General features: G+C 34.4%; 1 protein-coding gene across 5 annotated transcripts in view; it reads right to left on the bottom strand.

The window, feature by feature from the left end:
* Positions 1-13,583, bottom strand: part of RASSF8 (Ras association domain family member 8) — a 126,252-nt gene that overhangs the window by 14,350 nt on the left and 98,319 nt on the right. For 3 of the 5 annotated variants that reach the window (XM_032855227.1, XM_032855222.1, XM_032855223.1), the window contains one exon: positions 6,687-6,893. In XM_032855227.1, coding sequence (XP_032711118.1) covers positions 6,687-6,789 — 103 coding nt within the window. In that variant the 5' untranslated portion in view covers positions 6,790-6,893. Of the gene's footprint in view, positions 1-6,686; positions 6,894-9,124; positions 9,144-9,498; positions 9,574-13,583 lie in introns of those variants that run through there. The other 2 variants (XM_032855225.1, XM_032855226.1) reach the window with 2 other exon arrangements.

Below are 13,583 nucleotides of genomic sequence, written 5' to 3' on the forward strand. Positions count from 1 at the left end.
TTTGACTTATTTCATTAATACCTTCTAGGTCTATCCATGTTGCTGCAAATGGCAAGATCTTATTTTTTGTGGCTGAGTAATATCTTGTTACACACACAGACACACACGCACTGTTCTGCATTTATACACATCTGTATACATACACATGTATATGTACACACACACACACACACACACACACACACTCTACTTTATCCACTCATGTACTGGTGGTCAGTTAGGTTGCTCCTGTGTTCTGGCTATTATAAATAATCCTACAACAAACATAGGGTGCATTCATCTTCTCAAATTAGTGGTTTCATTTCTTCAGATAAATACCCAGAAGTGGAATTACTGAATCATGATATTTCTACTTTTAATTTTTTGAGGAAACTCCATGCTGTTTTCCACAGTGGCTGCACCAATTTACATTTCCACAAACAGTGCACACGGATTCCTCTTTTTTGCCACATCCTCGCAAACACTTGTTATTTCTTGTCTTTTTGATACTAACCGTTCTGACTGGTATGAAGTGATATCTCATTGTAGTTCTGACTTGCATTTCCCTGATGATTAGTGATGTTGAATGTCTTTATGTGTCTGTAGGCCATCTGTGTTATCTTCTTTGGAGAAATGTCTATTCAGGTTCTCTGCCCGTTTTTTAAGAAGATTTTCTTTTGGTGGTGAGTTGTATGTATTCTTAATATATTTTGTATTTTAACCCCTTATCAAATGCATCACTTGCAAATATCTTCTCCCATTCAGTAGGTTGTCTATTCATTTTGTTGATGGTTTCCTTTGCTGTGGAAAAGCTTATTATTTTGGTGTAGAGTGTGTGTGTGTGTGTGTGTGTGTGTTTCTTTTGTTTCTCTTGCCTGAGGAGAATACCCATAAATATGTTGTCAAGCCAACGTCCAAAACTCCTTTTAGGAGTTTTATGGTTTTGGGTCTCATATTTAGGTCTTTAATCTACCTTGGGGGAAAAAAAAAAAACACACCTTGAGCTTATTATTGTGTGTTGTCTAAGAAAATGGCCCATTTTAATTTCCTTGCATATAGTTGTCCAGTTTTCTCAACACTATTGAAGATACTATCTTTTCTCCATTGTATATTCTTGCCTCCCCTGTCATAGATTAATCTACTACGTAACTGTGGGTTTATTTCTGGGCTCTCTATTTTGTTGCAATGATCTCTAACAGTACCATATTGTTTTAATTATTATGAACTCTGTAGTATATCTTGAAATCTGGGATTGTGAAACCTCCAGCTTTATTGTTCTTTCTCAAGATTGCTTTAGCTATTCAAGATCTCTTGTGCTTCCATACAAATTTTAGACTTACTTGTTCTAGTTCTGAGAAAAGTACTATTTATATTTTGATAGTGATTGCACTGAATCTATAAATTGCTTTGGACCATATGAACATTTTAACAATATCAACTCTTCCAATCCATGAGCATGGTCCATTTTTACATTTATTTGTATTTCCTTCAATTTTTTTCATCAAAGTCTTAGAGTTTTTAGAGTGTAGGTCTTTCACCTCCTTTAATTTATTCTTATTTTATTCTCTTTGGTGCTACTATAAATGGGATTGTTATCTTAATTTCTCTTCCTGCTACTTCATTATTAGTGTATAGAAACATAGCAGTTTTCTATACATTAATTCTGCATTCTGCAACCATACTGAATTCACTTGTTAGTTCTAACAGATTTTTAGTGGAGTCTTTAGGGTTTTCTATATGTAGTTACAATGTGATCTGCAAATAGTGAGTACTATTTCTTCCTTACGAATGTGGATGCCTTTTGTTCCTTTTTCTTTTCTGATTGCTATGGCTAGGACTTCTAGTACTATGTTGAATAGAAGTGGTGAGAGTAAACATGTCTTATGTCTAATATTAGAAGAAAAGCTTTCAATTTTTCACCACTGAGTATGATGTTAGCTATGGGTTTTTCATATACGGCCTTTATTATGTTGAGGTATTCTCCCTTTAAGCCCTCTACTGAGAGTTTTTTATCATAGACAGATGTATTTTGTCAAGTGTTTTTTCTGCATCTATTGACATAATTATATGATTTTTTTTATCCTCCTTCTTGTTAATACGAGGTATCACATTGATTGATTTGTGAATAATGAACCATCCTTACATTCCTGAAATAAATCCCACTTGGTGGTGCTGAATGACCCTCTTAATGTATTGCTGAATTCAGTTTGCTAATGCTCTGTTGAGGATTTTTTGCATCTATGTTCATCAGGGATACTGGCTTGTAGTTTTCTTTTCTTTGTAGTGTTTGTCTGGTTTTGCTACTAAGGTAATAAAGGCTGGCCGTGTCAAATGAATTTGAAAGTTTTTCTTCCTTTCTTTTTTTTGGAATAATTTGAGAAGAACAGGTATTAGCTCTTTAAATGTTTGGTAGAATTCACCGATGAAGACAACTGGTCCTGGACTTTCATTTGTTGGTAATTTTTTTTTTTTATTACCAGTTCAATTTTCTTACCAGTAATGTATTTCTTCAGGTTTTCTATTCCTTTCTGATTCAATTTTGAAAGATTTTATGTTTCTAAAGATTTATCCCCATTTCTTCTAGGTTGTCTAATTTGTTGCTATCTAATTTTTCACTGTATTCTCATAATCTTTTGTATTTCTGTGGTGTCAGTTATTATTTCTCCTCTTTCATTTCAGACTTTTATTCATAAATACATACATACATACATACATAATTTTATTTACTTTCTCTCATTTTTTTTTTTCTTCCAGAATCTGGTTAATGGTTTGACTATTTGATCTTTTCAAAGAACCAGCTCTTATTCTCATTAATTTATTTTTTGGTCTCTATTTCACTTATTGCCGCACTAATTTTTATTATTTCCTTCCTTCTACTAACTTTGAGCTTTGTTTATTTGTTTTCCTAGGTCCTTTAGTTGTAAGTTAGATTGAGATTTTTCTTATTTCTTGAGGTAGGCCTGTATTGGTATAAATATCCCTCTTTGAACTGCTTTTGCTGTGTCCCAAAGATAACGAACAGTTGTGTTTCCATTTTCATTTGTCTCCATGCATTTTTTTCTTTTTTTGTAATTTCCTCTTCGATTCTTTACCCACTGGTTGTGTAGCCCCCATGTGTTTGGGTTTTTCCAGTTTTTTTTTTTTCTTGTAATTAATTTCTAGTTTCATACTGTTGTATTCAGAAAAGATGCTTGATAGGATCTTAATCTTGTTAAATTTATTGAGATTTGTTTTGTGACCTAACATGTGATCTATCCTAGAGAATATTTCATGCTCATTTGAATAGAATGTGTATTCTACTGTTTTTGGGTGGTATATTCTGTATATATTTGTGAAGTCCATCTGGCTGAATGTGTGGTTCAAAGCCAGTTTTCTTATTTTCTGTCTGGGTGGTCTATACATTGATATAAATGAGGTGTTAAAGTCCCCTATGGTTATTGCATTACTGTCGATTTCTCCCTTTAAATCTGTTAATATTTGCTTTTGGATTGAACCCTTTTGATCATTATATAATGCCTTTATCTTTTATTACAGTCATTGTTTTAATATCTATTTTGTCTGATGTATTGCCTCTAAACCTTTTCTTTTTCCACCTCCATTTCCATGGATTATCTTTTTCTATCCCTTCACTTTCAATCTATAAGTGTCTTCTGTCAAGACAAGATGGGTCTTGTTTGTCTATTTATTTTTTTAAAATCTATTTATTTTTTTAAAATCCATTTTGTTGGGGCGCCTGGGTGGCTCAGTGGGTTAAGCCTCTGCCTTCGGCTCAGGTCATGATCTCAGGGTCCTGGGATCGAGTTTCGCACTGGGTTCTCTGCTTGGCAGGGAGCCTGCTTCCTCCTCTCTCTCTCTCTCTGCCTGCCTCTCTGCCTACTTGTGATCTCTCTCTGTCAAATAAATAGATAAAATCTTTTTAAAAAAATCCATTTTGTCAACCTATGTTTTTTGCTTAGAGCATTTAGTCCATTTATATTTAAAGTAAATATTATAAAGTAAAGTAAATAAAAATTAAAATATATTTAAAGTAATTATTAATTATATTTAAAGTAATTATATTTAAAGTAATTATATTTAAATTATTAAAGTATATTTAAAGTAATTAAAATAAATTATTAAATTTATATTTAAAAGTAATTAATAAACTAATGATAAAGTAATTATCAGTATGTGCTTATTGCCATTTTGTTAATTTTCTGGTTGTTTTTATAGTTCTTCTATGTTCCTTTCTTCTTCTGTTCTCTTCCTTTGTGGTTTGATGACTTTCCTTAGTATTATGCTTGGATTTCTTTCTCTTTATTTTTTTGTGTATCTGCTATAGAATTTTTGATTTGTGGTTACTATGGGATTCATATTTAACACCCTATGTATGTAGCAGTCTATATTAAGCTGATAATCCCTTAAGTTCAAACACATTCTAAAACACTAAATTTTTACTCCCCATCCATATTTTATGTATATGAAATCATATTTTACTTCTTGTGTATTCTTTGACTAATTTTTATAGATATGATAGACTTTTACTATTTTTGTGTTTAACCTTCATATTGGCTTCATACATAGTTGATTACTATTTTTATCAGTGAATTTTTTTCCTTTCATAATTTTCTCATTTCTAATTATGGTCTTTTCTTTTCATGTAAAGAATTCCCTTTAACATTTCTTATTAAGGTTGGTTTAGTGGTGATAAATTCCTGTTTGTCTGGGAAATTATCTCCCCTTCAATTCTGAATCATAACCTTGCTGGGTTGTAGGCTTTTTCCTTTTAGCAGTTTCAATGTATCAAGCCCCTTTCTTCTGCCCTGAAAAGTCTCTGCTGAAAAATCAGCTGATAGCCTTATGGGGTTTCCTTTATATGAGTTCACTTTTCTCTTGTGGCTTTTAATATTCTCTCTTAAGTTTTTGCTATTTTAATTAGGTGTTTTTGTGTGGACCTCCTAGGGTTCATTTTGTTTGGGGCACTGTGATTCCTGGACCTGGATATCTGTTTCCACCCCTAGATTAAGGAAGTTTTCAGCTATTACTTCTTCAAATAAGTTTTCTGTCCCCTTCCTTCTTTTCTTCTTCTGGGATCACTACAATGTGAATGTTATTGTGCTTAATGATATCACGGAGTTCCCTTAACCTATTCTTATTTATTATTATTATTCTTTCTTTTTGCTGTTAAGGTTGGTTACCTTCCATTTTCCTGTCTTCCAAATTATTGGTCCATTCTTCTGCATCCTCTAATCTGCTGCTGATTCCCTCTAGTGTATTTTTCATTTCAATTAGTGTACTCTTCAATTCTAACTGCTTATTTTTTTATAGTTTCTTTTTGTTGAAGTTCTCATTGAGTTCATCCACTTTTTTCTCAAATCCAGTGAGTACCTTTATGATCATCACTTTGAATTCTTTATTGGGCTTGTAAAAGGGATAATTACTAAATAAGTTGGTTGCAAAGAATATGAAATAAAATTAAATGCCTTTATTTTCCCTTCTTTAAATATTAAACTTAAGTCCACAAATATAATTAGGCCAAAATGCAAGAAAATTTCACTGACTAGGAATTTTATCATTGTTTTAATATGTGTACCACACAGTATTTAAGAAAAATCAAAAGATGTCAGTATTAAAAGAAAGTCTCTATCTTTGCACAGGGCACTGCCAATTTCTTAACTGCCAGAAATGCCTCTACGAAATGCTAAGGTGTCACGGTGCAGGGTGACTTTTCTGTATCCTGAACAAATGTAACATGTTTCTAGTATACACTAGCATGACATAAAGTAAACTTGACTAGTCGATCAAAGACAAAGAAGCACTAAGCACCTAACATGGTGCTGAAAACAATTTCTTTTTAATACATGTTTGCTAAATGATGGACTTAAGATGCAAATATAAGCTATAGCCCATAGTATTGGCTTTTGCAATGTTTATACCCTCATCATATTCCAAAAGGGTTAAGGCAACTAAAAAACATGTATAAAAATGATAAAGATAAACACACTGAGAAGTAAAGTTGCAACTTTTCTTCTTAGTAGGTGAACAAGGTGGAGCTAGTAACCATGTACTTGATAACTTCATCTGCACTGTAAGGTAAGATTTAAAAATGCACATATTATCTTTCTGTTGAAGGACCATGTTATTTGCTGCATTTTTCTTTTCTAAAAGTAGTCAGAATAAACAGTAAATGGGATTTTTCCTAATCAGGGGTCTGGGAACTAGGAATCCATGTTGTAGCTCAAGAAAACTTTTAGGGGCACCTGGGTGGCTTAGTGTGTTAAACCCTCTGCCTTTGGCTCAAGTCATGATCCCAGGGTTGGGATCAAGCCCTGCATCAGGCTCTCTGCTTGGTGGGGAGCCTGCTTCTCCCTCTCTCTCTCTGCCTACTTGTGATCTCTGTCAAATAAATAAATAAAATCTTAAAAAAAAAAAAAAGAAAGAAAACATTTTAGTTCCACAAATCGTTGTTTAGGATAAACAACAGTAGAGCAGAAGGCAGTGCAGACTCTAGTCTGAAGGTCAGTAAAATCTGGGGGGAGACAGAGAGAAAGTGTGTTTACAGATTTATTTAAGCATGGGGGAATAGTAATAAATAAAAGTGTACCTGCAAGTTGTATTATGGAACCAAATAAACAAAAAACTAGAAATCTATATTTAATACAAACAACCATAAACCACAAGAGGAAGTATAAACCACTTTATCGCAGATTCCCAGAAAGTCCACTTACCTATCGCTTGAGCTAAGGCTATTACAACCTCCTGGCAAGTTGTAACTTCTGTGACCCCACAAACAATCCTCTGAACTCCATCCACCCATACTTTAAGTTCCATGGTGTAGCAGCTAGTCACCTAAGGGCCCTGAGACTGGTCATCAAGGTGTCAGGTCATGTCGCTGGCTATGGAAATATGGGGAAGGCAGAGTCTTGTGTAGTCAGCTAAAAAGAAGAAAAAACATTTTTAATAAAACGAGTCTTTAAATTTCTTTTACTAAGTATTATGCAAAATAAATTCTAATATCTCATAATCCTACTACCATTAATGACCATGTACGTACTTATTTTATAGAACTGAATTTGGTAGCATGAATACAACTAATAGTCACCTATTCATGACAGTGTTTCATATTTTCATAATTATAATTTTAATCATAAAGTAACTCTAAGAAATCAAAAAGTAACTCTAAGAAATCTTACTTACTTGACTAAGCCCTACTGCTCAACATATAAGCTATTCCTTTCTTTAAAAAAAAAACAAAACTCATTAGGATCATTTGTAAGGTTAAAAAACAGTTTTTGTCATTTTTTTGAAAAATAAACCAGTTGAACCAGTTTCCATAGCCTTGTGAGCATTTGTAAATGTATCTTCACAACTCCATTGCATTCCTTTGTTTCAGTGTCCCTTGCCTCCCTCCCTTCCCTGAAGGACTGAGAGTGTGGTCTTCAACACTCAAACTCCAACACCAAACACAGCATAAGGCACAGGTGTGCAGAAAGCAGTTGAAGGAAATTAATTTCTTTACTGGCTGACAACTTCCCCATGTATGAACTGCTTGTCCTTTTCTCATTTATTTAACTGGGGTTTGACAGTATTCTTAAATTATAAGAGTTTTTCTAATAATATAAACCTCAACTTTTTGTTACACTTGCTGTTTCCCCATTGTTTGATTTTTTTCTTTAGCTGCATTATATATATGTGTTTCACATTCTCATACAATCAAACCAAATGCCTTGATTTCTTGTATTGATTAGAATGTTATTATTAGCTGGTTAAAAATCAATTGCACACAATTCTTTTTCCTGTAGGTTTTTAAAATCTCAGCTCTTCCTGTGTTAAAACTAATCAATCTATGATTTGTTTGTCTATTGTTTTATGATTCTATTTTTTTATTGGTTTTGAAAAGAATGCTAAAGTTTATGAGATGTAATAAACATTGATTTAATTAAAATGATTTAAATTTATTTAAAGGTTGATGATGGTACTGGTGTTTCAGGATCAATGACTTATTGAAAAGCTTATTTTAAAAACATTAAAAACATGTCCAGTAAAAGAATATAATATAGTCCTTGTGCATTTTCTTAAAAGACCTAAGATAGTTCTAGGCCACCTGTCACCTGGGTATATAAGTCAGAACATACATGAGTGAAGGAGAATAAACCTATTGCTTTCTCCAGAGAAGGTACAAAAATATTTTTTTTCATGCTGAAAAAAAGGGAAAGGATGGACTGTTTCCCAGTGTGTTGATTTGGCTCCTTCTGCCTCCACACTGAAGTGCCAAGGTGGTTTCATAAACCCCCTGTATGCCCAGAAGAAGAGCCACTTGCCTCTGACAAGCTAATCTCCACAACTGTGTTCCTCAGTTATGAAATCCCGCAAGATGCTAAAGTTTCTGGGGTGTGAGGGCGGGGGGGTGGGTGCTCCAAAGTCAAAGAAATGTAAGAAATCTTGCAAATAAAGTTAAACAAGTTTTTTTTTTTTTTTACAGTTAGACTACTCTGAGCATTTAATAGGCTGCTGCACACTTGAAATTCCAAATGTGAGGTTTATATATGCTACTGTCCCCAATCCATTTAAAGACCATTTAAGGAAAGGAAACAGAAGAGTTCTGACTTAAAATAAGATATTTTTCCTTCTCCACCAGGTGCTCTATTTACTAAAAATAGAATATGTATTATTCTTTTTGGAATAAAATTAAGATTAAAAAATGGTCACACATTAATATATTGTATTAAATTAATATATTAAAATTAAATTATTAAATAAAAAACTCAGCTGAGTTTAAAAAAACTAAACTGAATTAAAATCTATTTAATACCTAGTCCATTGTTTTTCATTAAAAGATCTCAAACTTGGGAAACCTAGCAAGAAAGATCTCATTAAAGGCCTCCTCCCCCAAAAGAAACCTATCATTTAAAAGAAACTTATGAGGTCCATTTTTAAGTTCTATAAAGGTTTTAGTACACCACCTCTTATTTTCTTATCTTGAATTATCATTGTTTTACCTCAAACTTTTAACTATTAAATGAATACAAATGAACATAGAGCACATGCATATCTGTTAAATATTACAGAGTATAATAACGTTGTGGGAAAACATTGAGCATAAATAATATTGCTTAGTTGATATAAACTTGCAAGGTGTTTATCCTCTTGATCAGAGACTTCCTACCACGGCTCATCACAGAGAAGACCAGCATCTGCATTTTTCTTCTAACACCATTAATACTATCTTTCAAACTGAAATCCTTAAGGAAAGTAAAAAAGATGCCTTCATAGATCAGATCAATGAACCACATGGTCCAAAATTTTATTTCTAGCAGAGCCCGTTTTCCAAATATGGCTTCTGTCAAGTTTGGGGCTGTACTAAGAATCATCCCCCTAGCTTCCCTCAAAATCGTGGTGCTATTCATGAAAGTCATTTGAAGAATCTGTCTTCTCGGTGGAAGCCCCTACTACTCCCTTCTGTGCTGTTGTCCAGAGCCCAACTCCTACAATTCTGCTCCCAGCCCCAGAACTAGACTAGAGGGAAAACGAAAGTCCTACACTGTAGGTGCCTATGGTGGACTGCTCATCATTGGGACTAAGGACTCAAGAAGCTGAGGGACTTTGACATCTCAGTTGGAATTTGGAATAAATTTTTCCATGGAAACAATAATGTAGGTAGAAGTAAGGTTCTATTGCAAGGATATTATTATAATATAGTTGTTATTGTTTTTACCATAAGATTTCTATATTCAAATCATTATTATTTTAACTATTATAATGAAAAATAAGGTTTATTCAGTAACATGCTACTGGGAACAAGTGTTCTTTAGTTAAAAACTATTTATTACCTTGAAAGCATATTGGAATTAAGCACCTACATTTGTGGAGACACATTCCCCCAAGAACAGTGCTTTAATGAAACAATTTTAGTCAATCCTCATTATTCATGGGTTCCTTATTTGTGAATTCACACACTCACTAAAATTTATTTGTAACTCCAAAATCAATATTTATGGCACTTTCAGAGTCATTCAAAGACATGTATACAGCTGTGAAAAATCTGAGTGGTCTGACCTACACATTCCCAGCTGAGGTCATAAAGAAGCATTATTCTGCCTTCTTGTTTCAGCTCTCATACTGTTGACAAGTTACCTCTTCCCAGTGTATTTCGTGCCATGTTTTGGCATTTTTGTAGTTTTTGTTGGTGATTTCACTGTTGAAAATGGCTCCCAAGCATAGTGCTGACATAAGTATAAGAAGGCTGTGATGTGACTTATGGAGAAAAGTACGTGTTGTTAGGTATGAGTTATAGAGCTACTGACTGTGAGTTTAATGTTAATGAATCAACAATATGTCAAATAAGGTATTTTTTGACAGAAAAACACATAAAACAAGGTGAGGTATTGATCAGCCGATGAAACTGTTGTGACCAAGGGCTCTCACAAAAAACAAGAATTGACTGAATGCTTTAAAATGGTCTAACTTCCTTGTGATGCTACCATCAGGCTATGCTAAGCAAACTGCATTACCCCCCGGACCCTAGACACAAACATACAGGTGGTTTAGTGCCAATTTTAACATTTCTTTCATGTCCAGTTTTGCTCAATATCTATGGTTATTGCATATTAAAGCATTCTTTATAGAAAGAGCCTACAGATAAAATGTGTTATAATAAAATCTTCACAATCAAGCTAGCTACTTTATTTTTTTTTTAAAGATTTTACTTATTTATTTGACAGACAGAGATCACAAGTAGACAGAGAGAGAGAGGGAGGGGAAAGCAGTCTCACTGCTGAGCAGAGAGCCCGATGCGGGGCTTGATCCCAGGACCCTGAGATCATGACCTGAGCTGAAGGCAGAGGCTTTAACCCACTGAGCCACCCAGGTGCCCCAAGTTAGCTACTTTAAATAAAACATTGATGCTAGCCACTAGTTCTTCTGGCACCATACAGAGATTCTGCACAATGAACACTGTATATTATGAAGAGTACTTACTAGAACTAATAAACAGATACCCAAATTCTCTTTTGTACAGAAAGCTAGTTAAAAAATAAAATCTAGGGATGCCCAGGTGGCTCAGTCGGTTGGGTGACAGACTCTTGGTTTCGCTCAGGTCATGATCTCGGGGGTCATGGGATAGAGCCCTGTGCTGGGCTCTGTGCTCAGCGGGAAGTCTGCTTCCCTTTTCCCTTCGCCCCTCTCCCTACCTGCATATATGCACTCTCTTTCTCCAATAAATTAATCTTTAAAGAAACAAAAACTAGAGGGAGTTTAGATTACCTCATTCTAAAACTAATTTGATGTGAGAATTAAATGAAGTTATAGAGAACAACTGTTATGAAGTAAAAAAGTATTAACTTTTTAATAATCAAATGGTGACTGAGGTAAGGAAAAAAATGGTACCTCTTGCCTGTGGGAGATGGAAAAGTAACCAAACATAAAAACAAATAACAACAACAGGAAAAAAATAACCTGGAGAACATGACAGGATGAAGCACAATGAGAGAGAAGGAGAGAGAGGGTGAAAACACGTAAGAAAGGAAAAAAGTGGGGGCACCTGGGTGGCTCAGTGTTTAAGCCTCTGCCTCTGGCTCGGGTCATGATCTCAGGATCCTGGGATTGAGCCCCGCATCGGGCTCTCTGCTCAGTGGGGAGCCTGCTTCCCCCCTCTCTCTCTGCCTGCCTCTCTGCCTACTTATGATCTGTCTGTCAAATAAATAAATAAATAATCTTAAAAAAAAAAAAAAAGAAAGGAAAAAAGTGGGTAAGAAAACAGATTTCGTCTAGAAAGTAACAGTTTCTGGAAAACTGCCTCAGATGCCAGTCATGGGTTGCTTGCTCCTGAACTGCAGTATTCAGCTGATGCATGTTTACAACACTCTGGTTCTGTATTTTGGAAACCCAGTTAAATGTTCGGTTGCTTGTAGCAAACCCATTATTTTGCTATAATATAGTCCTGTAAACTCTGTCACAGAAAGTAGGTTGTCATAAAAGGCACACAATGTTCAAAAGTGGACACTAAGGCAGAGGACTTCAGCGATATCAATCAAAGCCTCCCAAAATGAGATATTGAGAACAACAGTCCTGTGACATGCACCAAGGAAATAAGGCTCCCCAGTCTAACAATTCTGGGAAACATTTTTCAGAACACATTGTCTCTGGGAGACCATGTGCAGCAAGACACCTCACAGCAGAGAAACTGGTTAAAGTCTGTTAAACTAGGACTCAGTGACATAGCACAGAGGGTGAGACAGTGGCAAAGAGCCACAATGCGTACAACTACAGGATATAAATGACCAACTTCTGAAGACATGCTATATATAAAACAAGATTTCAGCTAGCCCTTTAATGTATTTTGCAACACCCACGAGTGGTGATAGAGACACTGTGTGAAGCTCACTTGTGGGAACAGTAGAGTACAAATGAGAATGTTTAATAGCTTTTCTCTTTCTCTTATAAGAAGTCCTAATTGCCACGATTAAGCTATGTCTTCTAAAGATGGGTTTTGTATTTTTCTTTTTAGTCATAGGATTTTTTGATAGTATGTTTTTCAAAGTTCACAATGCTAAGCAATATTTGCATATTAATTATTAAATCCAGTAAACCCATGCTCTTTGCTTTACTATTCATCATCCTCAGGTCACAGCATTTAAACATATGCAGTGAAACATTTCCCAAATTTAACATGTTCAAGTGACCATTCTGCAATTATGGCAATGAAAGGCATGAGTACTTACTCTCTGCTAAGCATGGTGTATTGTGTCTCACTTATTCCTCACGATGCAATTCAGTGAGTTAGGTATCATTAGCCTTATTTTAAAGAGAAAAGTGAGTCTCAGTTTAAATAACTCTCGCAAGGTCAGAAACCTAGGAATTTAGGGGCATATATTCCAAATTGGGATGAGTAAAGAAATTAAAGCACGAATAAGGCAGACTTCTCTAAAAGGAGTCAACGTACCCAAATAAATGTTTTTAAAATGCCCTCAGTTACACTAAGAAATCTCACCTACCATCACTTGAAAATTTATTTTTATCAATAACCAATGATCAGACAACATGTATAAATTTTCCATTCTAGGAGAAAGAAAAGAGTAAACCAACTGAATCATGTTAAGAAACTACAGTTTTAATTCAGAGAACCTATGATAAATAACCGCACATGTCAGCAAAATGAGTGTCTCATGATCAGGTTCATTTTCAGTACTAACAAATTATTCCTCCAGTTTTTGAAAATTACATCCAGACTTATTTTTACAGAGTCTAAAATAAATATGTCTGCATACTTATGATAATTTTTAACTCTTGCCTTAAATACAAACCAAAGCTTCTTAGAGATTTCTGGCATTTTCTTTAAGTTTACACCATTAAAAACTACTTTTTGGAAAGAGCCATTTTTTTCAAGGTAACACTGATTAGTGGAAACAGAATGTACCAAGGTTCAAATCCTGAGTCTATTACTTACTGTGCGACTTAAATCAAGATGCAGAACTTTTCAAGAGGCACTTGTGAGAAATGAAATGTCTTTTAAAAATGTACTTAGTGCAGGGCTTAGCACAAAATATGAATTCAACAAAAGTTAATTCTGAGAATGGAAATAAAAATTGTAACTTTCAAAAATTAGAAACTTCTTTATCACAGGAAAA

The sequence above is a fragment of the Lontra canadensis genome, unplaced genomic scaffold (assembly GCF_010015895.1).
Source record: "Lontra canadensis isolate GAN:19392208 unplaced genomic scaffold, GSC_riverotter_1.0 scaffold9, whole genome shotgun sequence".
NCBI classification, from domain to species: domain Eukaryota; kingdom Metazoa; phylum Chordata; class Mammalia; order Carnivora; family Mustelidae; genus Lontra; species Lontra canadensis.